The sequence below is a fragment of the Acinonyx jubatus genome, chromosome D1 (genome assembly GCF_027475565.1).
Source record: "Acinonyx jubatus isolate Ajub_Pintada_27869175 chromosome D1, VMU_Ajub_asm_v1.0, whole genome shotgun sequence".
NCBI classification, from domain to species: domain Eukaryota; kingdom Metazoa; phylum Chordata; class Mammalia; order Carnivora; family Felidae; genus Acinonyx; species Acinonyx jubatus.
This window is the reverse complement of record NC_069390.1, coordinates 13,479,707-13,507,503: the sequence shown is the minus strand read 5'-3', so window position 1 is coordinate 13,507,503 and position 27,797 is coordinate 13,479,707. Positions and strand designations below refer to the sequence as shown.

The 27,797-nt window shown below is 41.0% G+C and overlaps 1 protein-coding gene across 1 annotated transcript in view; it reads right to left on the bottom strand.

The window, feature by feature from the left end:
* Positions 1-9,214: 9,214 nt before the first annotated feature.
* The window catches only part of LOC128311769 (fatty acid desaturase 2-like protein FADS2B), a 30,125-nt gene continuing 11,542 nt past the window's right edge, over positions 9,215-27,797 (bottom strand). Inside the window, exons 4-12 of the mRNA XM_053203160.1 lie at positions 26,666-26,767; positions 22,071-22,196; positions 19,209-19,269; positions 16,435-16,511; positions 16,143-16,240; positions 15,069-15,165; positions 12,701-12,780; positions 11,245-11,370; positions 9,215-9,818 (exon numbers count right to left, since the gene is read on the bottom strand). Coding sequence (XP_053059135.1) covers positions 9,767-9,818; positions 11,245-11,370; positions 12,701-12,780; positions 15,069-15,165; positions 16,143-16,240; positions 16,435-16,511; positions 19,209-19,269; positions 22,071-22,196; positions 26,666-26,767 — 819 coding nt within the window. The 3' untranslated portion in view covers positions 9,215-9,766. The remainder of the gene's footprint in view (positions 9,819-11,244; positions 11,371-12,700; positions 12,781-15,068; positions 15,166-16,142; positions 16,241-16,434; positions 16,512-19,208; positions 19,270-22,070; positions 22,197-26,665; positions 26,768-27,797) is intronic.

The window sequence follows — 27,797 nt, the reverse complement described above, 5'->3', positions numbered from 1 at the left end:
CCAGGGCCAGGGCCAGGGCCAGGGCCTAAGCCTAAGCCGCACTTGGCTACGAAGATAGACTCCTGGGTTCAAGTTCTGCCTCCACTACCCCCATCCGTGTGACCTTGGGCAAGTTGCTTAACTTCTCTGTAATTTCGTTTCCCCTCCTATAAAATGAAGATAATAGTATCAATTTATTGGTGAGGGTATGTGTAAATGCCTGACACACAGTAAGTGCTAAATAAACGTTAGTATTATAATTATTATTGCCCGAACTTCCCAATAATCTATGGCAAAGGGCATGTGGGGAGGTCGGAGGGGACGCCTTTCCTTCCAGCTCATCCATAGACACAACAGGTTCTGGGCCAGGTAGTAGGGCTGGTGGGGATGCCATTCTCCAGCAGGAACTCACCCAAGTACACGTCTGCACTCCGGGTAGAAAGACACGCCCTCAAATGGGAAGGTCGTGAATCTTGAATCCTAGATGCGCAGTAAGAAGGAAGCGGATTCACTGCCGCTGCATCATTTGCCTCCAGCTTTTCCAACTCCTTTTCTCAATTGAGGCGCCTCTCGAGTGAGGCCCATACCCCTGAACCCCTCCTTGTCGGTTCCCCATTGCCCCTCTCCCGCCAACGCCCCACTTTTTCTCCCAAATCTCTCACCCTACCCCCCACTCTGCGACTTCCCCAACCACTTTCCTCATGCTGCTGTTACCCATCCTCCTTTTCCCCAACTCCCCAACCCCCCATCATCCCATATGACTCCCCCTCCTGCATCCTGACTGGGGCAGCTCCTGCATAGGGGCCCAGTGGCACCCACCTTGCTCCCACCATTTTTGACAGCCCTGGACCATCTTAATTTTATCTTTTATATTAGTCTCGTCTTCTTTATGAAATTGTCAACTCCTTGGGGGCAGAACAATGGCATGCCCATATTCCATGTGACCGCAGCACCTGGTAACTACTGTACTGGCTCTCCACAGTTATGTGTTGGATTGGATTCAGTTATCTCTGAAGTGGGCATCAGACATCCTTCTCCAAATATTACTCCACTGGATACCGCTGAAGGCTTTGACCTCGGAAATTCCAGCCAGACCCCGACCACGCACCCTCTGCAGGACCACTGTGTGATGTGGTGGGTGCCTTCAAGAGGAAAAAAGCAGTCCTTCAAGAAAAGTATTTATCCAGCACCAGCTCTGGGTGCAAGATAGAACAGTGGACAAGTCTTTCAAACATCTGCTCTCAAGGACCTGGTGTCATTTTCCAATTCTCCTTCCACTTTGTAAATGACAAAGACATACTTAAATGCACTCATTGCTTTGGGAAACACTCTTCCAGCCTTCTGTATTAAAACTTATTTTCCAGTGAGATGAGATGACCAGTAAATAAGATAATTTCAGATGGTGTAAAGATTATGAAGGAAAGAAAACAGTTACTGGTTAGGGAATCTAGGCAATGGTGGGGGGGGGGGGGAAGGCACATGGATTCTGTGCCTAAATTAGAGTGGATAGAAGGTGACCAGAATGATGAATAGGTACCTTTAGTGCAAACATCTGGGAGATTCCCAGTAGGTAGGACATCAAGTTCAAAGGTGCTAACAGAAGAGGAGAGGAAGCAAGAGAACAGTCAGGAAGCCAATGCAGTGACTCCTGAGAGCTGACCAGTGCCAGGCCTGGTTCTGATCATTTTAACATGCATTGTATTTTTAAAACCTCAAATACATTCATCCTGTATCAATAAAGGAGATTCTCCCTAGGAAGAGGCATGCTCATGATCACATGTTGGTTAGTAGCTGTGTAACTTTTAAGAACCCTAGTTTGGGACTCTGGTGACTGCACTCCTCTGGCTAGAAGCCCCCCACTGTGGCTTAAGGCAGCCTCCTTCCTTCCCTCCTCAGCTCTGCCTGGTCATGCCCCCATTAAATCATGTGTCGGAACACTAATTCTTTAGTGTAAGTCAATGTTTGCGTTTGTCCCCATGAGAAAGGGACCCAAATTGTTCTTGTGCAACTTTTTCCAACTCCTTGAGCAGGGTTCCAAATTACAGGCTTTAATAATTCCAGCTAGTTAAGCATTTTTTGGTCCTCATACTGAACAGAAAGCACGAGTATGACAGTTGGATTCTGAGCAGCAATTATTATGAATGTTTATAATGCTTGTCATGAGCAACAGTAAGATCATTTACGGTTTTTCATTATTAGGTAGCAACATTTTGTGACTTTGGTCGTTGTGCTTAATTGGGAAATTTTGTTGGTAACATTGAAATATTCAAGCTCAAGTTATCCAAAGGTTGGAGTTTACATTTTATTTTGGATAGGACATTTGTCTTTTGCAAATAAACTACTTACTTAGTACATTGGAGAGACCTTAAAAGGTATGGAAAATTACTACCCACCACCCCACTCACCCACCTCCATTTTGGGCCAAATGAGGGGTGTGTGTCCTGGGAGAAGGGGTGGGGATCAAGGAGAGGGAGTTGGTAGGAGTTAGGTAGAGAGTAGTGGCTATTTACCAACTGACATGGCAGTGTCTCGATCTTTTAATAAATGATACAGCTAAACGGGCTGTTTCCCATTTCTGTCTGCAAGAATAGCAATGAAATCCAGACTTGTCCCTTGAGGTGGTGTAGACCAGGACTTTCCAGCTCATGTGTTCCAGCCCATATGAGGTCATCCTCATATGCTGATATATTGATCCCCTCATCTCTCAGTTCAGCTGCCTGGGGCCCAGAGAACAGAGTCCAGGGTGGGCCCTCTTGGGCAGTGAGCATCCTATCCATTTACCCTGGTGTTTTAGATGAACATTTTAATTTTGTGTCTGTGCCATTGCAGAAAAAACTTTGGGTGGTATGCAAATAGCGATTCCTTATGTCTACTTTTTATAAATGTTGACAAACTTGGAAACATTGGCAAAATCTTTCTTTTAGAATAAGGGAAACATGTTCAGGGCACATTCTTCAGCTTGGATATATCGTTTCTTCTTGAGATGAGCCAAACTCAACTTTGCAAACTGAACAAAGTTCCACGAAACAAAACAGGCTTTCCTCTCTGATGCCTTCTCTCTGTATTGGACTTGTTTCCTAGCTGCTCCCCTAACCTTTCTTCTTTCCCACCTTCTGCCTCTGACATTCCCTTGTATTTCTCATGAGGACCCAGTGTACGTCTCTTTTTTTTTTTTTTTTTTTTTTTTTGCGGGGGCGGGGGGAGGGGTTCTGGCCTGTATTTGTCCCCACAGCTCAGCTGAAAATATCCTTAAGACTCTCTGTCAAATCAAGTCTCTCCCTCTACTCTTTTTTCTCAGAGACTTCTCTGAAGACCATGTCCGAGCTGGCATCTTTTGCCCTTATGTCCCTTCCAAGGTCCAAAGGGTGTTCTCTACAATTACCTGCTAGCCATTCACACTTAGATTTTCCTTCAGTAGCATAAACTCGAGATGTTTAAAAGCAGTCCTTCACTTTTGCTTCTCTTCTACTTGTCAGCCCTTGGCTAATGTCACCACCTGCAACGTGAACTTTTGGTTGTCTAGATTCCCTAATGTTTAATTATGTGACATGTCCCATTGATCCAGCCTCTACAATGTGTCCCATTCATTCCTTTCCATTTCATTATTTATCCCACCAGCTGAATACACATTCTCTTCATCTCCCACCCAGGTTTTTGAATTAGTCACCTCACTGGTCTCCCTTCCTCCATGCCACTCATCTTCCAATCTTCCCTTTGTGTGGTTCCAGAAGGGTCTTTCCAGCTCATAGTTTCCCTGTGGGCCCACGTAGTCTACTAAACCAAGCATATATTTTCCAGCCTGGCATTTTAGATTTTGTTTCAATGTGAACTCAGTTTAACTTCACAGGCATACCTACCATAGCTCTAATTAATTATTCATGAAAACATTTACTAGCACCCACTCAATGCCAAACAATGGGTGGGTCAGTAATAAAATGATGAGTGTAGTGGGTGTACTGGCAGGAATAAGTTGTATCCGTAAGATGCACAGGGGATCAGAACTTATCAAGAGAGACTTAACCCGGTCAATTAAGTCTGGGAAAATGTCCCAGAGAAAACCATGCCTGTACAAAAACCAGGAAATTATTTTCGAATGCTGCAGAAAAACCAAGAGAAACAAGACCCATTAAAAATGAAGTTGAAGTGTAAGTGAGGGAAAAAGCTGGTGCACTAGTTCACAGACTCACACACCTCTACTCTGTTCTTTAAACAGTAGCTCGTTCCTACCTCAGGGACTTTGCACTTGTTTCTAATGATTTTGCTCATCAGAATCTCATGGCAGGCTCCTTCATGTTCTTCTCAAATTCACCTGCCCCTGACCACCTTATCTAAACTAGTCCCCAGTTTATCATTCTCTCTTACAACACCCTGTTTATGTGTTTGTGGGTAATCATCTTGCTTTTTCTTCATTTTACTTGTTTATTGACTGTCTTCTCCAGTAGAATGTAAAATTCAAAAGACCAGTCTACCCACTCTTGATCAAATCACCTCTCCAATGCCTGATGCACAGTAGGTGCTCAATAAGTATTGCTAAATGAAAGCGAGTGATGAAAATAAATGTATATGAATAAGTGAAAAACAAAGAAAAATAAATGTGTGCATGGTGTTTATTGTTTTGAGTTAATAATTTTTCAGAAAGTTACATGCATTATATTCCTTTATAGGAAAATTCCCTTAAAATCCCTTCAAAGATGAAGCTGTTCCACAATGGTCACCAATTCTTTACTGAAGAAGAGGAATGTACTTTGTGGTTTGCATAATCTGAAGCTTATTTTTCAAAGTAAATTCCTGGAAATTTCCTTTGAAGCACATGCAAAAATCAGATGGACTAATAGATAGGTAGACGATAGGAATGAAATGAGGTGCGTTTTATAAAATGTTAATGTTGAATTTAGGTGATAGATACTCAGATGTTCACTGTAAGATTCTCTCCAACATCTCTATTTGTAAAATTCCATAAACACTGTTGGGAAAGAAAAAGTACCTGAATATATTCCTGCCATCATGAGGTTTTATATTCGATCTTTTATACTTTCTGCACCTTTAAAGTTGATGATTAGCATGGAAATAGTCAAGAGAGTCCTTTATAATGTCCTGTTGAAACAACAAATGGTATACTTATATCTGGTATGATTTTCCTTTTTTTAAAGTTTATATATCTATTTATTTATTTATTGTGAGAGAGAGCACACATGTACGGGTGCACACGTGAGTGAGTGAGTGAGAGAATCCCAGGAGGCACCACACTGTCAGCACAGAGCCCAACACAAGGGTCGATGTCACAACCATAAGATCATGACCTGAGCCAAAATGAAGTGTCAGACGCTTAACTGACTGAGCCACTGAGGCGCCCCTGGTAGGATTTTCAACAGTGAGGCTTGTGCTGTCACCCAGTTAACCAGAGGTTGGCATAAGTAGAACCTCTGGCTCTCTGCTATCCCTCCAGCCTGAGATCTGGAGATTTTGGCTGGTCCCAGGGGATTTAACAGCCAAATGTGGAAAGTGCCTCAAGGGTGTTACTTGTCACAACAGGAGAAATCATTTTCTGTCTTGTGACTCATAAGCTTCTCACTTGGTGAAAGGTGCCACTGTCATTATAAAAATGATTAAGTAAGTGTCTGTCCATCTTGTGTTTCTGTGTGACTCTATGGCCCTCTTGCTTCTGGTGGGTCTGGGATTGGAGGAACCTCATTATAACATAATAGCAATAATAAGCATCAGAATGGGTGTTCTCAGCTTATGAAACTCTTCCATTTGCCTTACTCCTTTGTCCCAGTCACACTATGATATGGATGGGCCAGCTAATACTAGGCACACCTGTTACACAGATTGAGGTAGGAGGGTATAAATGACCTGGCCAATTTCGCTGTAGGGTGTTAAGGAGCTGAAATTAGGATCTGGGTTCTGACTTCTATTCCAGTCACTCTTAATGCCCAACTGACAGTGCGTGCAAGTTCTCACTGCCTCATTTTACCAAGAAGAATGGTGCTTTTGAGGAAATAGGGTTTCAGGGAAGACCATATGAAGACAGCCACAGGGAAGATGAATTTTCCTTTGGCTGAATTCATGTTAAATCACCACAAAATCTCAAATCCGTTTCTTCATCCTGTTCCTCTACAGCTGATGCATTGTCTATCATTTCTGAAAGCTTACATCTCAGCTTGCCCACTCCCAAGTGAAATTTTTTATGAGCAGGATACTCTTTTAGGACTGGTGAGTAGAAGTGAGTCAATAGGAATCTTTCTTTCTTTCTTCCTTCCTTCCTTCCTTCGTTTCTTTTTCTCTCTTTCTGTATATTTTACTTTCTTTCTTCAATGTTTATTTATTTTTGAGAGAGAGAGAGAGCGAGAGAGAGAGTGCGAGCAGGGGAGGGGCATAGAGAGAGGGAGACACAGCAGGTTCCAGACTCTGAGCTGTCAGCACAGAGCCCGATGTGGGGCTCAGACTCACAAACTGTGACATCATGACCTGAGCCAAAGTTGGATGCTTAACCGACTGAGCCACCCAGGCACCTTACCAGGAATCCTTTCTGAGTTGGTGCTGTGCCTGTCATATGCTCCTCTGGCCTTCCCTTCCCCGGGGCACCTGTTCCTGCTGAGGTGAAAAGATAACTATCTTAATGCTTATTCCATCACCTCCTGGCAAGTGATTGAAATTATTCCAGAAATGCCCACTGTCGGTATCTACTAATGTCACTTAATTCCCCTTTGCTTTGAATTCCTTGACTTGGAAATTAATGAAGGTTGACTATGGAGTCAGGCATCACTGGGTCTGAAACTACTCCAGCCATGTCCCATCTATAACATCAGGCAAGTTGTTTGGCCTGCCTAAGCCCCAAGTTTTTCTTCTATAAAGTGAGATTAATTATAGGACGTGCCCCAAGGGGCTATTATGAAGATTAAATGGAATAATGTCTACAAAGGGGGTAGCTCAGTACTTACTGCTTAGTAGATGTTCTTATGTTTTGATGATAATTTTAATAATTCAGAGTTAGAATATAGAAATGCTTTTCATATATATGACATTTTTTTCCTTTCTATCAAATTAGAAAGAATTACATTCACATACTTGTCTTCCTCCTTTGCCTCCCTCTCTTCCTCCCTCCCTCCCTTCCTTCCACACATCTTTGTTATGTAGTCTCCAACAGCTCAGACACTCCCTACTCTCATGGATATTGCAGGCTGGGGTAGAAGACAAACAAATTAATGAATCACACAAATGAATGTACAATTTTACCTGTGGTAATTGTTACAGAGTGTATAACAATAGGCCTTGACTTACAATAGGCCTTTAGTGTGGAGGCTGCCCTGAGATCAGCAGGTGAGTGGCAGGTAACCAGGAGAGAAGAAGTGAGGGCAGGGAGGGTGACAGAGGGGTTCAGACACTGGGCTTAGGGGCAAAGACCCTGTAGCAGAGCAAGTGTCATGACTGGAAGAAGCCACTGGGGCCAAAGCAGAGGGAACAAGGGCCAGTCTGGTACAAGGTAGGGGAGGGCAATGGGGAGGGGCCAATGCAGGCAAAGTCTGTTGGCCATCAGAGGGTTGGCTCTTTATTCCAAGAGCCATGAAAACCCATTGAACAGTTTCAGGTAAGGCTGTAATTCAATTCTCAGGAGTCATTTAGTTTAAAGATGCAGAAGTGTGGCCCGGCAAGCCACCTTCATTCAAGCGGCCATAGAGCAGAGAGGACAGAAATGAAATACCCTGAGGACTGACCATCTAGATTCTCCCTCAGTGCTCAGTGTTGTGGGAAGTTGTGAACGTGACAGGCCTTGGTTCTCCTTCTCCAGGAGGCTTGTTGAACAGGTAATAAAATGTAGTCACATTCCTCACCAAGTGCAAATACCTGTCAGCACAGGGTGAGGGAGAGAAATCAGTTGAGATAGTTCATGAAAATGACTACTATACTGAGTTGGGACCCCCTAAGCAGGTTAAAGTTTACCCACCATAAATTTTTATTCTTACCTAGCAACTTGCTTGAACTAATTTCACATGTTTTCCCTACAAAATGTGTCAAAATCTCCCAGATGTGTTCAGTCCCACAGTAACCAACTCCATTCAGGCAACTGCCAAGTGTTCTGGTCTCAACACAGAGAGGGATGCCTTTGAGTTACTGAGTCTGTCCAGGGAGAAGTCGACTTGCTATTTCTAGTGACCAGGAGGAGAAACAGGACTTGAGCACCTCTGGGGGTTGGACCAGACGAGGCAGAGAAAACAACCACTGTCCCCCACACCCACTTGCAGCCCTGATTTCCGGCAGGAGAAATCACTTATAGATCCACCAGTAGGTGGAATATGGGTTATGGCCATATCCATTAGGGCTTATATTACAAAGAATCATAAAACCAATAAAGCCTTTCTTTCTTTCTATCCTCTGCTTAACTTCCCTGTTCAATATTATTACCATTTCAATGCTCCTCCCCCCACCCCCAACCAGTTCTTGCTTTCCTGGCTTTGACATACATGGTTAACTCCCCTGGACCTGTGAGTCACTTCACATACTGTCCTTCATTGCCCCATCTTGTACCTCTCTGGCCCCTGCTCCCTCTGCTTCAGCACCAGTGGCTTCTTTCAAGTCATAACACTCACTTCTGCCACAGGATCTGTGCTCCTGAACCTGGGGATTTAATTAAGAACAAAGAAAAAGAGTATTTTGCAGGGTTTGGAGTAAGGGAATGAAATGCTTCCTGGTAGCATTTCAGACAACAGATAAATCCCTAATGCTGACTTGCCTGGAGCTGCAGATGGGAGTTTATACTGTTTGCTTTCCCTCCTCACAGCTAGGGTGAGCTCCAACATGACCCCATGAACAGATGAGCAAAAGCACCAAAGCCAGACATCAGTATGGTCTTGAGAGTGTCCACTCATCCTTCTAGCATTGAAACTCTCTTATCTTAAGAAATGCATAACTCGGTGCTAAGCTTGGAAAATGCCTTGACACAGCCTGGGGCCTACATTACAGAAAACAAATCTCTTTCCTTCATCAGAGTTACTCAATAGCAAGGCACAGTATTTCCGCTCTTGTGGGTAGGAATTAGGCAAATCAGTCTTATACTCAGGACCGGTTTATGTTTTAGCAGAAGGCCAGTAATGCTAAAATACGGAAGCTTAACCTCCTGTGTCAGTGGATATTGGGCCTGGATGTAGGGAGCTCCTTAAGAGATTTTAGAAGTTGGAAGAAAAATACATACACACCATAATTACACATATGCCATTACAATAAGAAAAATCCAAAGTGAAGATTGAAACATTTAAGGAGACTTTAATGTTAATTATGTTTAATTTTTAGAGAAAAAAGAGGCTCACACATTTAAGTAAGGAATAGGCAAAAATTTGTATGGTCAGCAGAAATTTCTTAAATACACCATTCTCTTCTAAGGGCAACCGTGCTGTTTTCCCAAGTGTCCATCAGAGGTCTCTCTTTTGTCCCACTTCTTCCTATAGCCAGTTTCTCAGTAAGACTTTTGCCTGGTTCCCTTGCATATGCCCCAGTGATGGAGATGATCTGATTAGGTCTATTAGTAGGACTAAGTTCAAGATTCTATAGAAGAAATAAAGAAAATTGGCTCCCATTTCCCTTTTGGCACCCTAACCATCTTGTGTTTCCATTGCTTTGCAATTGCAGAGAAAACCTTCAGGGAAGGGATTATCATGTGCCCTTGGGGTTCACACTCCTGGCACTGCAGGTATGCCTATGGCGCCAGCAGGTAAGCAGGAAAGAGCTCTTGCACATTCATTAACCCCCTTCAGAGACACAGCTACATGTGTGTCAAGGTTGATGCTCTGCTTCATGTTTCATAGTAAGCATCCATCCAAAGGGTTGCAGATTTCTTCAAGTCCCTGTGGGAGAGGTAAACAAAATCATCAGTAGATGAGACTTTAATGTAAATGGAGATGTGCCATGGACCATGCACTCCTTTACTTGGCTCAGGGAAATGTTGTCATTTTCAGTTATGGCTGAAAGATGTCTTTTCTGTTGCCCAGTGGAGGGAAACAAATACACTGCATTGCATGTTAGCAGATGATTTCACATTTCCTTTAGGGAGGGGGTTCAGTTTTTCTTTCATTTTATTCTTTTTTGTACCCCAGACTATCAACAGTCCTTTTCCCTAGCATTAAAAAAGAGCTTCTCTGAATCTCTGTAAGATAAAGCATATACCTCTATACCAACCCATCCTATTACACACTCATCATATTTTACAATGTGAAAGGTGTTTTTCTAGGCTCTGGGAATACAGCAGTGAGTAGGAGCAACATGAGTCCCACCTATGTGCAGTTCCTCGTCTAGCTTGGGAGACACGTATTAAATAATTTATTACCCACGATGTTATTTGTTCATGATTGTGATAAAGCTCACAAGTGAAGAGAAGCTTGTGCTAGAGCACCTGCAAAAGCAGGTGACAGGTTGAGTCCTGGGGTTGAGGAAAGACCAAGATGAGGAAAAGGCATTTATGAGCCTTGGAGAAGGGATGGAAATTGACAAGGTTTTATGAGGGGAGGCCATGGACTGGAAGAACATTCTAGGCAGAAGATAAGGGGACAAAGGACAGGAGATGGCAAGGGACAGGGAGTTCTGTAGCAACTGAAGAAGGGCCAGATCTCTGGAGGGCAGAAAAGTAAGATGGGCATGGTGAAGAGTATGTAACTGGAGCACCATCTAATGGTCAGATCAGGCCAGGCCTGGCCTAGTTGGCTTCATTCAAGACACTGGCAATTTTTTTCCTAATTCCAAAAGACAGGGAAACTTACTAAAGTCTGATCATAGGCTGTTAATGTTCTCTGTGGAGCTTTGAATGCACCAAGATGAGTACTGACTTTCAGTTCTGGTGGGTTTCTCTGCTCTTGGTCAGTCACCCCTCCCTGATCCATACAGTTATGTCCCTGGACCCTGTAGGCATTTACTTTGCAACTCTGGACCATGATTTGAGAGTCCCTCCCAGCACATAAATTCTAAAGCAGGTCAAGGTTCTGTAGGGGATACAGAGTTAAATAACATGCAGCCCTGGTTTTAAGAAGCTTGATACTTAATAGTAGGGTAGCAAGGCATTTTCACTAAGAAGTGCCCACAAGGCAGTAGGTAAATGGTAAGAATTATTTTTTAACATTGCATTGTTGATGTTCCCTGAAGGGTCTCATGTCCATGCTGGGCATACAGATGTCCCTTAATAAATAGCTTATGGGTAAGTGATTCACAAGCCAGTGAATAGTGTGGAGACAAGCAGTGAGGGGGAAATGAGAGCTACGAGCTGAGAGACTCTGTAAATACCTGGTGATATCTCCAAATGCTTTCAACAGGGGCTTGTTCACATACTGCAATCCATGCTTGGCACACAGCGACCTCACCAAGGGTGCCACCTTGTGATAATTATGGCATGGCATTGTGGGAAACAGACTAGGGAAACAGATACAGGAGATACAAAACTTAGATCAAAGGAGCAACTTGAAGGAGTTTTTGTTCCCCTATTATTGGATAAAACTCTATTAGCAATGCAGACCTTGACGTTGTACAATACTTCTGTTCCAGGAAGCTCAAAATCTGTTGCCAGAACACTCCAATCTTATCTCTCAACCCTCTGTAAGCCCTGTGGGTGGCTAATGTTTGGGAAGACCTAAGAGAATTATCTCTATCAAATATATTAATTTGACCAAGTCATATGAAAGTATAAGATTTTCTACCATTCTGAATTATCTAGAGAGCTGGAGGGGTGCCTAGCTGACTCAGTCAGTGGAGCATGGAACTCTTGATTTCAGGGTTGTAAGTTCAAGCCCCACACTGAGTGTAGAGATTACTTAGGAATTAATTGCCTAGTGAGCTGGAGAAACCCCCGCTCCAATTCTGTCTCTGTCTCTCTCTGTGGATACCTCTAACTCCTGTACAATAAATAAGTGAGTATTCAGTAAGTTTTAGTCAAGGTGTATGGGGGAAAGTTCTAAGATAGGAATAAGAAGGGAGGAGAGATGGGTTTTATTCAAGGCTTTTAATTACCAGCCAGGTGAACTTTTTAGGTTTTAAACTTTACTTTGATAACATATGAATAATAAGCTTTCTTGCTTTGCCGAGATTTTAAAGGAATACCATGAGAGAAAGGATGAGAAAATCCCATGAATAGGTATAAGAACTTTTTCCTTCTCTATCACAGATACAGCTTAGATGAAGAGGAAAGATGAATAGGAAAGTCTCTTCCTTGAATATTCTGCCGCGATTGACTTTCAAAGTACTATCGTTTTCTCCTTCTTTGGTACATGTGCACATAACTACCTATTGGTAAAGTAGTTCAAATATCATTTGGAAATTGCAGCAGAAACTGGATTTCAGTTGATTGTTTTGTAACCTTGGCTCTAAAGATATAGATACAGGTTGATATTAAAAATAAAAATTAATTTCGACATAACTTTGTTACACAAGTATCATGATTTTTCTTGGGTTTTGCCAACAAACCACATGCAAAGAAAACAACCACCAATTCCTAAGTCCTTGGGAATCTATGAACTGAGTCATTGTTATTTTTCCAAGATTTCCCTCCATTTACTCAATTATTACGCCTTATGCTTTTCTTTCTTCACTTTCTTACCTTTGAAGTTAATAGAATTTAGAGAATTCTGATTCATTTTTTCCCTCTGAAACCCCTAGTCTAGGGCTCTGTTCTGGACTGTATGGAGGGTGGGGGACTGTTATAAGTGACAGCCTTTGCCTTTTATCATGGACTGTTTCTATCACTCACTGGTGCTCAATCTGGAAGTTCAGATGCCCAGTGAACCAGTCATTGAAAAAGGACTGTTCAACATTACAGGTGGCCAAGACCTGAAAAGAAAAAGCTTACATTAGATGTAAATAAGCCCACGTGTCAGATTAAACAAACTAAACCTTTATTTATTCTCTTTAAGTCAATTAGTCAACAAATATCTATTTTATGTAAGAAACTTTGAAGGATAAGAAAGATACACAGTGGGGACCCTGGTGGCTTAGCGCATTAAGTGTGCAACTCTTGATTTCAGCTCAGGTCATGATCTCGCGGTTCATGAGTTTAAACCCCTGGTCAAGCTCTGCACTGACAGTGAGAAGCCTGCTTGGTATTCACTCTTTGTCCCTCCCCCCAACCCACACTGTTTCTCTCTCTGTCTCAAAAAATAAATAAACGTTAAAAAAAAAAAAAAGCACAGTGTCAGGTCTCAAGGAGCTTATGATTTATATAGGCTTTTAATTATAGCTTTATAATTTAAAAAAAGTGATAAGAGGGGCCCCTGGGTGGCTCAGTCGGTTGAGCGTCTGACTTCAGCTCAGGTCATGATCTCGTGTTCGTGAGTTCAAGCCCTGCATTGGGCTCTGTGATGACAGCTCGGGGCCTGGAGCCTGCTTCAGATTCTTTGCCTCCTCTCTGCCCCTCCCCTGTTCATACTCTGTCTCTCTCTGTCTCTCAAAAAATAAAGCGTTAAAAAATTTTTTTCAAAAAATAAATAAAAAGATGATAAGACATATTGCTAAGAAGTTTATGCAATGCAATAGATATGAAGAAGTATGTGGGATTTGAGGGGCTAAGTCACCATCAGCCCTTGGATACAGAAAGCTAAGGTGTCACGAATGATGACTGGCAAATGGGAAGTGGGATTGTAAGATTTGGGTAGAGACTGTAGAGATTAGAATACCATTTCCATACAGTACATTTGAAGGACTTCTAAGTGAGAAATAAGGCAGTTAATTGTTCGACCATGGGTTCTGAGAATAGAAATGCATTTCAGTAGAAGTAGTTTCCTTTGAAATCTAATGTATTTTATTTACACATTTAAACCATTATCCTGAGAAGGAGTTCATAGGCTTCTCTAGGCTTCCAAGATTTAGAATCTTTATGATTGCCATTTTATTCGCTGCCTTTCTAAGGTTGGGGTTGTCGCTATTTTGAATGTCATTTTTGTGGTTGTTCTATGTCAGCGTTTCTCAGAGTATACTTCAGAGCACCCCAGGGTTCTCTAAGAACCTTTCAGGAGATCTGCAAAGTCAAAACTACTCCCAGAATACCTCTAATACAGCATTTGCATTTTTCATTTCCAATTTCTGATGCTTGTGCAATAGATTTTTTTTTCCAGAGGACTCTAAACCTAGAATGGCATCATCAGTTTGATGTTTAAAATGTACTGGCTTTATTCTTGTTGTTTTAAAGTTAATTAATAAATAAACTTTTAAAAATTCTCAGTTTTAGTTTCAAATATAGTAAATATCAATGGCTATAACCCACATTAAAAAAAAAAAAGCTCATTGAGGTCATCAAAAACTTGTACGAGTATAACTTTGCAGAGTGTAAGGTGGTCCGTGACCAAAAAGTTTTAGAACCAATACTCTGCTTTAATGCAAGGTCCACTGAATTTGGGAATGAGCTTGGAGAAGGAAGTGGTATAATCATGGCCTAACCACCGGAAGGCTTAGGAGTCAAGGGGATTCTATACTGATCATAACTCTGTTAATCATTAACTGCATGCTCAAAGAGCATGCCATGTCTCCTCTCTGTGTCTTTCTACCTATAAAATGGCGTGAAGTGACTTCCAGGGACCATCTAGGTGTAAAATTCATTTTGTGATTCTAAGAGCTCAGATTCACTTGAAAGACTGGGTCGGGTGGGAGACAGGTCAGCAAATGTTTTCTATAAAGTGCAAGACAGTAAATATTTTACTCTCTGTCATAGTTACTCTGTTTTTCTTTTATAGAATGAAAGCAGTCATATATAATATGTAAATGTACAAGCATGGCTGTGTTCCAATAAAATTTGATTTACAAAAGCAGGCAACGAGCTCCATTTGGCCCTTGGACCATAGTTTACTGACCCTTAGTTTAGAGCAAAGGCTCTGAAATCAGACTGCCCAGGTTTAAAACCTGCTTTCTACCACTTATTAGCTGGGCAATATCATACAAGGTACTCAACTTCTTCATGCCTTAGTTTTACCGTCTGTAAAGTGGTAATAATCATAGCACTCGCAAAGCAGTGGGCAGTGCCTGCCTCTTAGCAAGTATTTCATAAGCATAAATTATTATCATCTGAGGTAACTAGACTCTAAATCAGTATAATCAGAAGGACCTTTTCCCAGGAACTCCACCATTACCTGAGCGCTGAGCCAGTCCCGGTTCTCCTCTTTGCTTATTCTCATAGGTACATGGCTCATCTGGGTAACATATGCTACCCAGGGACTTTCGAGAAACCTTTCAGAGAATAAAAGGGGAAAGTGATGACTTCTTGGGTGTTTCAGTTCCCAACACTGGGCTGGCACAACTGCTGGAAGATCTGGCTGAGTACTGGAGGAAATGGAAGGGAATCAAAGGTTCCAATAAAATGGAGGACACTTGTTTTCCTCTTCGGAGGCCCTTTATGTGTAGAGATGACACACTGGGTTTTGGGCACAAAACCAGACTTGCAGCCTGATGTATGAGTGCAGTGACCCCAAAGTTTTCTGTAGCATTGGTGCAAGGATCAAAGGATACCTAGGGCATATGCAAAGTGATCGACAGCCTCGGCTTTGCCATCAGGTAGAACTTGGCTCAAGTTCTGGTGTGGCACTGCCACTGGCCCCTACTTGCTCTGTAAGTTTGACAAATGACCTAACTCTCTGAGGTTTCGATCCCTTAGCAGAAAAATGAAGATGATCTATCTACATTACAGGGAGGTGCAAGGATTACATCAAATAATATAATGCAGGTAAATCCTTTATCAAAGTTGTGATGCCTAGTAGTTGTCAATGGCATTATTATGTAAGAATTAGGATAATAATGTGAAAGAATGGGAGAGGAATAAATTGGGAAGTTGAAGAGAGCTGTTTAGTCTGAAGCCATTTTAGTTTTGGGGAAATCTCTAGTCATAAAGACTGTCCTTCCATTATTCTTGGCGAGGTTATGGTGTCCAACTGGATTACAATTCTAAAGAACTTGGGGATCAGATGGAATTCTTCAATTGAGAATTAAGTATGTAGGAAGAAAAGGACAAGACTGGGCAAACTCTTTTTTCAAACGACTCTTCTTATTCAACTATTTCAACTTAAAAAAAAAACGTTTTTATGGAAATGTCTCAGCTACGGAGCTTGGGCATGGTGTTCCAATCTTCTGCTAATCACAAATATCTCAGATAAGGAATGTAGGAGAATCATATAGGTTATGGGAATAAAAGAATATTCTTGCTTTCTTACTTGACCAAAAATATGAGCAATATGGTTCCGAAGATTCCATAAAAAGGGCCAAACATGATAAAATAGTGGATATAAAAGCTGCTGACCCAGGCAAACTCCTGCAGAGAAAAGTAATTGACAGTTAAATGCCCTGGACACAATTTCATTTCCCCTTCCCCAGGTTAGGGCCCCTTCTCATACTGGCTAAATCTTATGCCTTATTGCTCAAGGAAGCTGCATTTAGAAGGAACCAGGCATTTTCCACCCCTTTTTCTACCTGATCTAGCTTCAGAGGATGAGTCAAGTTACTCACCCCCCAAGACTTTTGGAGGTACATCATTTCCATGGACATCAGGTTGGCATACACAGGCATTAGGAGAAAGAGCCCAACTGAAAAAGAACACAAAGAAAAGACGGTGAGTAAAAGATGATGTAAGTAAGCAGAAATCTATCTCCTTAACATGGTACTCCTGGAATGTTGCCCCTGAGAAGGGATGCAAAGTGGAGATCCACAACCACTTTCTGGACTCCATGGAATTCTTTGAGTCTCTGAGGCTGAACCAGGTTTTGGGTCAAGCTCTATCAAAGAGACTAAGAAAGAGGAAGCTTTGAAGATTTGAATCATTCTTGATGGAGCAACCCAGAAGAGCTTCTGCTGCAAAATTTCAAGCTTTCTCAAGGTCCATGGAATCCATCATCATCACAATTTTAGGAATGGGCCCTGTCACAATATGTCAAGGTGGCAGAAACACAGAACCTGTACTCACTTTCTGACCGGATGGTTATTTACCTGCTTCTCCAGGACCAGGGGGGCTGTCTAGAGCACAAAGCAGTGTGTTGGAGTCCTGACTTTAGTCGAGCCCTCTTTCTCCACTAGGTCTCAATACTGGGTTTCTGACTCTCAAACTCTACAAACTCTTAGCATGAATGATTTGGTCCAACCTCCACACTGAGATACTTCAACAAACATGAGCATAGTTTTTAACAGTTCAAGGCCATGCCTCTGGGATGACCCCAGCCCCCTTACAGTTCTGCCTGAGAAAGTTCAACATTGCCAACTGAATTTACTGTTTGTTCTAGCCAAAGCTGACTGCAGGCCTCAGGCTTAGACTATTTCTGTTAGAAAACTTACAATTGTAAAATACTTTCCCTGACTCTTTGTGATTGATCTTCTACAACCCATAAATGCCTTTATCAAAGACCTGAGAGTCATTCCTTTGAATGTAGTAAAATCAGGATAGGACCCTATCTCCCAGCCTCTGTACGGGGGGCAATAACATGACATTTTTGTCTATGTCCCAGTAGGACAGTATTTTTTTGGTTGAGAACCACTGATCTAAAGGAAATGTTTGGGGTCTGCCCTAATTTTGTCTCATTTCTCAAATGCGTAAGCATGTTTAGGACGAGCATAGCTTGGGGTTCCACAAAAACTTTCTTTGTGAGTTGGTATGGGTTTGATTTTGGTTAAGAGCAAAATATTTTTGCTTATGATATTTTATCATAGTCAGAATTATTTAGCTTCCCTATTTTCTTTCAAGCCAGAACACATATTCAGGTTTATATATATTTCTTTCAAGCCTGAACACGCATATATATTATATATATATTTGTACATACATATGATTTTCACTTAAATTGGGTGAAAATATCATAAAAGATTTCCAGTGACTTGTGGTTTTGTTGTTGTTGATTTTTAGAGAGCACCTGAGTAGAGGAGGGGCAGAGAAAGAAGGAGAGAGACTCTTAAGCAGTCGCACACTCAGCACAGAGCTCAACTTGGGGCTCAATCTCATGACCCTGGGATCACGACCTAAGCCCAAATCAAGAGTTGGGTATTTAACCAACTGAGCCAACCAGGTGCTCCATGTGACTTGTGTTTATGAAGTGGGCATTTAAACATTTGCAGGATTACTGAACCTCAAAGATTGGTTAGAAATGCCCTGTACTTTCCACTGAGAAACTGAACACATGTCTTAACAGTTATTATTGTTCCTCTTGAAAGCTTTTTAATTTTAGGTTTATTTATTTATAATCTCTGTACCCAACATGGGGCTCGAACTCACCACCCCAAGATCAAGAGACACATGGTCTGCCAACTGAGCCAGCCAGGAACCCTGAAAGCTTTTTGATACACAAGATACCAGTTTAGAAATTAAAAATCCTTTATGTTACAAAATATACTTTGAATGATGGAAGGTTTCCTTTGTGTTTTAAAATATCTTTACAGTTGATTGTTCAAATACTGGCTTTCTGTAAAAAAACTTATCATGATAATTTAGACTGTTTGCATTAGGATATCAATACATTTTGTTGTTTGGGTAGTTTTAATTACTACCTTACACACACACACACACACACACACACACACACACACACACACACACACATTCTGCAGCTGTATGTAGACCATGGGAGCAACCCGCTTCCTCTCACACAGTAGCTCTCAGGTGCCGTTTATTCCTGAGCTTCTATATTCTCTGGCTTCATAATGTCAGTGCTTTGGCATTCTTTTCCTATTTTTCCTCCCTATCAAAATACCATTATTCTTTTCTTCTTGACAGGTGTTTAGTTTTCTTATGATAGTCTCAGATGCAAGGCTTAGATTGGCATCCTGACTTCATCCCTCTTGAACTATCTCATTAGACGCACATTAGAAGTACCTATTTGCAGGATGCCTGGGTGGTGCAGTCAGTGAAGCTTCCAACTTGGGCTCAAGTCATGATCTCATGGTTTGTGAGTTCAGGCCCTGCATCAGGCTCTGTGCTGACAGCTCAGTCTCAAGCCTGCTTCAGATTCTGTGTCTCCATCTCTCTCTCTGCCCCACTCCACTCACACTCTGTCTCACTCTTTCTCTATCAAAAATAAATAAATATTAAAAAAAATTTTTTTAAATACCTATTTGCTTTTTTTGCTTTCCTTTTCAGACTTTTGCCCCCAGGAAGTCTGAAATAAGACATGCTACTTTTCCAAGTCACAATAAAACATGGCCCGGTCTCTCTGTGAGAGCATTGCTGTTGTGCCGTCTGGCTTGACAACGGCTTGCTTCAAGGACACGGTATGATAAGGAAAGTGGCTCCAAAGACTCACCCATGTAGAAACACAGGTGCTGCTTTTCATAGCTGATGTAACTGATTTTCTTCTTGCCATTCTGAAAGGAGAGAGCATAAAACTAAAATAAGAGACAATGCTTGTGGTCGTTAATACTCAAGAACATTGCTCTGTGTGTGTGTGTGTGTGTGTGTGTGTGTGTTTAAAATCTCTGTGGAAAGAGCCATATGGTCAGAATTTGTTGGCTGTCACACTTGAGGCACTAGAAGAACAAGAACTGGAATAAGGGAAAATATCGCAGCATCTTTTTTCTTTAATTAAATGTGGGTAATTCTTGCATTTGACTACGGGGATTGTGATTTTTTAAAAATTCCTATGGTAGCCATTTTGAAATTTTTTTGTCCTTCTATGGAGTGGAGTGGTGATCAAAAGGGAATATTTCTGATGGGTTTTCCTAGCTTCTCTTCACTATGGTGTTTAGAAGTCTGCCTGAAGCTCAGTCTCCATCTCCATTCATTCATTCAACAGATATTTGTCAAATAGTCATGTGTAGAAGATATAGGCATGGCCCCTCTTATTTGTCCCATCTTCTCTCCTTTGTGTTCTCACTGTGGATCTCACACTGTGATGGACTATTTATAAGGTGCAATGATATTACTAAATCTTAATGCTGGTAATTCGATTCAGTTTCTAGAGGAGTCTCCTTAGTTAATTTATTGTATGCTTAGTGCACAAGGACAGCAAACACCCTGAGGGGAGGCATAGAGGTAATGGTTAAACTTCCAGTACCTAGTAAACATACAATTAATGTTCAGTTGAAAGAAAGAATGAGTGAATCAAAATTTACATCTGCTCTATAGTTTTATGGTATGTTCACTTGGTCACAATACTATGGGAAGTGATTGATTTCTGCTGTCCCCCATTCTGCTGATACCTTCCCTCCTACATATAGATATCTTTTTGTATTTGGATGGCAGAGTTGACCTTTTCTTCTCTTACTATGATAGGTAAAAATAAATAGAATAATGATGATGTAATAAGAACCATTTCCAGTTACTCTCAAACCTGCAGACATTTAAGTAGTGGGAAACATGGGGAAAAGAGCAGGTGGAAATTCCTGGGAGCTGGCACACCTAAACAGAGGACTGATTTTGAGTATCACTCCAAAGGAGGACTCTAAGTCTTTCAGAACATGAGCACAGAACCTGGAAAGTAGAATGTTTGAAGAAAATGGTAGAAATATGACAGTAAAATGAGAATGAAGAAAAAGTTCAGGGCTCATCAGAACCATTTTTTATGTAAAACAACTGAATTTTAGAGTTTAAATAATTTCAAGCAATGTCTCGGACAGTAGTAGCTCTGCAACTGTATTAAATGGAGCCCTAGGGTCTAGGGAGATGTTGACGAGCAACTGTAAAACTTGGAGAGGTGACCTCCACCATTTGTGAAGAGGCAGCATGCATACTGAACATAGCCTTAAGGAGGTACTTCTGGGGAGGGGCAGCCTGCTTCATAAAATTCAGTAAGGCAAACCCTTCTTACTCTGTGGGGATGATTAGAGAAATCAAAGTATCACACTTTTGTTGATGAGCGTAGGAGTCCACAAACATCAGGCAAGTCCAATTTGTTTGTGGAGCCATTGTCAAAAGCAACTGATTTGTGATGGCAGCCAGAGATTTTTTTAAGATTATTTATTTTGAGAGAGACAGAACAAGCAGTGGAGGGGCAGAGAGAGAATAGGAAAGAGGATCCAAAGCAGGGTCCCTGCTGACAGCAGTGAGCCTGATGTGGGGGTTCAAACTCAGGAACCATGAAATCATGACCTGAGAGGAAGTCAGATGCTTAACCGACTGAGCCACCCAGGCACCCTCAGAGACTTTTAAAAATCTAGTCAAGGGATTGTTTCCTAATTCAGTGGAGAAGAAAATTGGGTCTTCCAAAGCTGGGAAAGCTTATTTTCAAAAAGTTGCACAACTTTTGGTTTATGTAGCACAAACCACAGGCAGCAACTGACAGAGCTATTCTTACTTTTAATAAAACTCCTAAGTTGTTTTAGGAAATAGCAGCCTCTTCCTAAGCACCGGAATCTCGGGATCTACCATTTCCCTAGAGGGGGGAGATCTTTCTGTGATTATCCTCATACCTCCTTTGTTGAAGTAAGACTTTCTCCTAAAAAAAAAAATTGGTAATAGTCCTTTACATGATGATTTTAAGTTGAGGCTAAATAAAATCAATAACTGAAAAATTCTGGAGTTGACTTTACCCTCCCTTTTCTATTGTTTAACAAGTCCAAATGAGAGGTGAGATCTCTAAGTGTCTTAGAAAACATTTGGGCTGTGGTTCATGTTTAAACGAACAAAATGAACATGAACTAAAAATACCAGCACAGCCTTTCCTCACTGAGCTAGACTTAGTTGAGATAGCTAGTTATTCAGATATTTGTGATTTAGTGCTTATTGGATGTACTGATATGTTTTTTTCTGAGCGAATGTCTCATCCTCGTCCAACTTTGGAAAGTCATTGCCAACCTCAGTCATGTGGTTTCACTACCTAACATTAACTTTTGTTGCCTTACAAGTAGTGAGGGCCACTGGGCAGGGATCTGTCTATCACCAGGATTGCTCAAGCAGAGTGATACGGGTTATCATATTTCCTGCTGTTGGAGGTTGGCGACATGTCCTTTCAAGTCACAGAGTCCCATGCTTCACATCTTCTTCTATTCATACAACCCCAGAATCAGTTACTTCACATCTCTATACCAGACATAAAAGAAGGAGACGTGTTCTGAGAACATGCTTGAAGTGGGAAGCCTCAGCTCGATCCTTCCAGGACAAGACCATAGACATTTCCAGGAACCACTTCTGGGAACATTTCTCATGTTTGCAGCAGCTCTAAACATACCTGGGCAGGCTTCAAATATCCATTCACAAAAAGTGGGCCTGTATTAATATCTGGGTCTTTGGGGTAGATGTTTGTTTTTACATGATGTTGGAAGTGTCGGTGATTCCACCAGCATGTTGACAGGCCCTGAGGAGAAGAGAGGGTTCATTAGCTGCAAGATTTCTCTCCTGGGATGTCCTTCGCTCTCAGAGTTTTCTGCATGCATCTCCAAAGTCAAAGTAAGATATCTGAGCTTCTGGAACTTGTTCCCTGACTGCTGGGTCACAGAATGGCTCATTGGACAGAGCCTTTCAAAGCCTACAATCAAATAATCATGGGATCCAGGAACACAAATTCAGGCTAATGCAACTCCTGATCATGAAAATTCACAAAAACCGGTAAAATGAAATGTTTTTCCATCCTTTATTTTGGGTGGGGGTCCTCATTTAAAAAATCCTGAAAGTAGGAAGGGCAGTTAGTATTCTTATTTTACAAATAAAGAAGATTCAACTCTAAAACTTTAATTAGCTCTCGGGAAAAAACGGTCCTAGGAATCCTGCTTTAATCAGTATTTCAAAGAATCATGGATCTGAAATGATTTTGTAGGTGGCTTGGCTCAGATTCTTGCATGTTCAGGCTTCAATGATCTCATATAAATATAAATGAGCATAAAAATATTTTAACTGATGCCGAGTTCAAATCATCTCTGATTAGGTTGCTTATGATTTTCTTTCTCTCAATGACAGTATAAAGGTTTTAATAGAGCAAGAATTTGGTAGCACATCAATGTGGTTTCATACCCTGGATATATAAATACTGCTGTGTGGCTTGGGTAAATTTCACCCTCTTTGAGGCTCTATTCCATCTGCAGTAATGACATTTACCTCCATGGGTTGTTTGGGGAGACATGAGATGATGTATGTAAAATGTTGGCATACTGAGATATTAAATTTCTTCTCCTTTCCCCTATTACATAAATTATTACATAAGAATAAGCAGTATTTGGTTTTTATTGCATATTTGATATATCTCAATAACTGGCCTATACATGTTTTACATCGTCACTGTCCAATATGGTAGCCATGAGCCACATGCTGGCTTTTGAGCACTTGAAGTGTGACCAGTCAAATTAAGATGGCTGTATGTGTATAATATTGGATTTTGAGGCATGGTATGAAAAAAGGAGTGTAAAATATCTATTAACAACTTTTATATTGATTACATGTAGAAATTATAATATTTTGAATATATATGTGGTAATAAAGTTATCTTTTAAGATGTGGCTATGAGAAAATTTAAAATGATTTATATCATTTTAATGTGGCTTAGAATTATATTTCTGTTGGACTACACTCATCTAGACACTATACATCCATGGTAGAGGGGGAAGGGAATGTTTGAAAATCATGTGAGCATTGCCTTCTAGTCTTATTGCAGAGTCCTCTCTTAGCAAACCCTCGTGTTATCATCCCTCCGGAGTGATAGTCTCTTTTTACCACTAACACTCCCTACCATCCTTATGGTGGAATCTCTCTTCCTGCATCCCACATCTCTTCCCTGAATCTCATGCTTGAAAGGGAAATCACTTTCCAAACATTTCCTTGTGGGTGTTTCATGATATGTCAAACTCAAGGTGTACTCATCAATTTTCATTCCCCCTGTGGGGTCTCCATTGCACTCTGCTCGTCTCCTACCAAACTGCATACCACCCACTCACCCTTACAATTGTGCACTTTCTCTTTGTTTATCCGTTCATTATTTATTTTGAAATACCTCCCATGCATCAGACACTGAGCCAAGTATTTGCTGTATAAAGTTAGACATGATAAAATGGAGCTCCCACACTTATGAAACATACAACCCAACAGGAGCAATACAGAAACAAGGGCACTGTGATAAACAATGATTCACTTTGTTAGTTTAATCCTTTGTGAGCTAACATTTTGACTGTACCCTTGCAGTCAATGACTATCTGTGGAAACTGGTAATGTCAGAGTAATTATTGGTGTGATAAGGCAGCTGGCTCTACCCTCACCCCTCGGTCTGGAAGCCACAATTACTGGAGGTGAGGGATAGTGATCCAGCTGAAAGTGAAGATAATCAGCTACATGCAAATAGGTTGCCCCTGTACCAAATTCCATATAAGAACCACCCTAAGTCATTCCTCATTTCCATGTTAGGTCCTTTCTTGGTGCGTTATAAGGATTCCAAACATTGTTCTAAAGCCATTTTGGGGCTGAATTCAAATCCCTGCTACTGGGTGTATGTGGCATTGGGTAATTTCCTCATCTGTGAAATGAATGAGAAAAATGTTACAGGAAATAACATACTTGACACTCCCCCCCCCAAAATTATTTTAGGATGTAGTCATAGAAACAGGATAGGCCAGATTTTCAAGGCAGATATTAATATCAAATATTCTATCTCTTTGTCCCTATAATGACACTTGATTCTTATAGTTTTCAAACTGGGCATGCTGGGTGTTGGGGAGGGGATGTCGAAAAATATGCTACAGGGAGTCCATTTTGATTTGAACATTGCACAGAAGTCCAAAATGTGTGCAGACATTTCAGAGTGTACTTTCAGAAGGGCTCTTTTGCTGCACACACACACACACAAAAGCAAAGACCAGACATACACCATTACTAGCACAGGTAGTGAAAGCATATTCCAACAAAATCTCAATATATATTTATGCTTTTACATGGGGGAGGGTAAATTGGCATGAAATCAAGTTTTGAAATTTAAAATTGTAATGTATGTAGAAGGTGAAGTTGTTGCTGCTTCTATTATAATTTTCTTTGTTACTTCCCTCCTTCCCAACTTTCCTTCCCCTAGGTAGTTTACTCTGCTGCAGATGATTGAAGCCTGTATTCATTTTGCTCACAAATTGCTGGTTTTGCCTGCAAAAGGCCCAGTGCACTCAATTAGCTTTTAGAGCATTTCCCATTTACTTCCTCTGTTCATGAGTTATCAAGGTTGTGTTCATTTCAACTAGTGCAAAACTTGTTTCTGGCAACACAACTCATAGAGAAAGAGCAGTGTACAAATTTGGACCAATGGAAAAGCAATGATTTTTTTTTAAAGCACCAGCAAGGGTAGAGCTTGAAATATTATATATACTGACACCAGATCAACTGTCAATTATCTCCAGGTCACATGAGTCTCCTTTTCCCTCTGACTTCCTCAAAACAGGGGAGGGAGAGTGGGAGGGTCCATTACCTAATTCTTTCTGTGGGATTTCCTTCTTTTATTCTGTGGTAAAGATTTCTGATTGAACACAGAAACAGTGTCAATTTAGCACTAGTGGATGGAGGGCAGAACAGTGCACCTACAGGAATTTCCCAGTTAAATAAAACATCAAATAAAATGACAATATGTTATTCATTCTAACAATTTTGAGTAACAGACATAATTCTAATAGGAACCCAGATCCCACTCAGTGTTACTGAATCTACTTAAACTTTGTTTGCTCGACTGGAAAGAGGATAGATAAGACAGTGATTTTAAGTATCTTCCAGTTCAATATAAAACAACAGTGCTAAGACAAAACAAAAGTGCCTATGAGTTTTTTCTAAAATGAGCTGGCTTGAATGCAATATTTGGCTTAGTGGAAGGCTCAGAGGCATTTCCTCCCCCCCCCCCACCCCCGTCTGGGCCAGTGTACATAGTCACTAAATCCTAGAATGTCCTAGAAAAGCAGACATCCAGTTTAACTCCTAATATTAGAGATAAGGACATGGAGAGTCAGATATCAGACAAGATCACACAAGGGGCCTTTTCAGAGTCAGATCTAGCACCCACTCTTAGCAGTCCTGTACTGTTACCTTGGTTCACCCATCCATCCATCCATCCATCCACTCAATAAATGCTATTGAAGGCTTACTATGTGCCAAGCACTCTGATAGGTGCTGCAGCATAGTGGCACATAGGACAAAGTATATGCTCTCCTGGAGTTTGTGCAGGGATACAAGGCCAACTGCCATCATCATCACTGCTGTTTCCAGCCTTCTGGGATTTGCAGCCCTTGACTCTTGAACAGTGCCATCTGACCTGTCTTGTCCACTTTTTCTCTTTCTCGTCACTATTATCTCTTCTGCATCCTTTCCTATTTCTTCATAGACCTGTCCTTCTAAGACAAATCGGGCTTTGCTAGATTCCTGTAGCTTCCCAGCAGTAAATATTCAGACTCCTTCTAGAAACATTCCCATTCATGATTTTACAGAGCGCCTCTTCATTTATTAAGGTACAATTGTTCTCTTCCAAGGTGGTTTCTTAATTGGGTACCAGGGACTGGGCCAAAGACTTTATTAGTGTAAGAAAAAAAAACTGTTGGAATTTCCTAAATAAAAATAAACCTTCCCTCATAAAAATTCCAAATTCTAATTTTAACATATATATTATAATGTCATATGTGTGTGTATATATATATATATATATATATATATATATATATATATATATATGGTATCTACATTTTTATTGTATTTATACTTATTTGCAAATATATTTATGCACAAACACTTTTTTTACTCCTATCAGCACACAAATTTGGTAACCATAGTCTTAGGAAATGAGTTTTGAGAATTCCATCATGCTCCATGAACATCCTGTACCTTGAGATGACTCATCATAAATTTTTGCATCAAGCGGCTCCACTTGGACTTTGGAAATATAGAAATGTGTCCCAAGTCATGTTGCAGAAGAAAACACTGAACCTAGAAGAGATTAAGTTGTTGTTAGAGAGGTTGAGGAGTTAAGAAGAAATTAATCAATGAGCCTGCCCATAGATTCAGGAGCCCATTGGAGAAGAATGGTGGGGGATCTCATCTGGCCCCAAGCCAAGTTCACTTTCTATTTCCCACACATTGCATTCTTTCCCACTTGTGTGCCTTTGTGAACTGAGTTCTTTCAGCCTAGAACATTTTCCTTACCACTGTCATATCTTCCAGTGAGGAGGACAAAGAGTATGGCCTTTGGAGTCAGGCAGATTTGGGTTCTCAACTGTTCTTTACCATGTATGTGTTGCACAGATCTTGGCAGGTTACTCAGTAGCTCTGAACCTCAGCTCTTCATCTGATAGATAGGGATAATAATACCTTACTCATGGACTGTTGGCAAACTTAAATACCTCCAAAGTGCTTGGCTTATGTTAAGCACCAAACAAATATTTGCTTCCTTTCCAGTTTCCAAAAGAATTGCTTTTCAAGGAATAAAGCAAGTTGACTTTACAAAAAATAAATAAATAACATATCATAAATTCTGGAATTAACTTTGACATTAATTTTCCATAAAACCTTCCCCAGTTATCCCCATGAGAATTAAATGCCTCTTTCTGCTTTAACAGCATATGCTGGTTCCTCTCTTTGGCACCGATGTCATTCTGTCACATAGAATGTTTACCAGTTTGAACATCGGTCTCCCCAGTGGAAGACTCTTTTCCCCAGGGAAGGAACCAGGTGCATTTCCTTTCGTGTCCCCCCCACAGTGTTGTGCTCACAGAAAGCTGTGTTCAGAGATTCACACTTCATTCAACAAAGATTTATCCAATGCTCTGCTGGTGCCAGTTGTTGATTACAATTTATGGTGGAATCCATAAGTTCAGGTTTTTAAGTTTTTATGTAAATTCCAGTTAGTTAACATACAGTGTAATGCTAGTTTCAGATATACAATACAGTGATTCGACACCTCCGTACAACCCCCAGTGCTCATCATGACAAGTTCACTCCTTAATCCCCATCACCTATT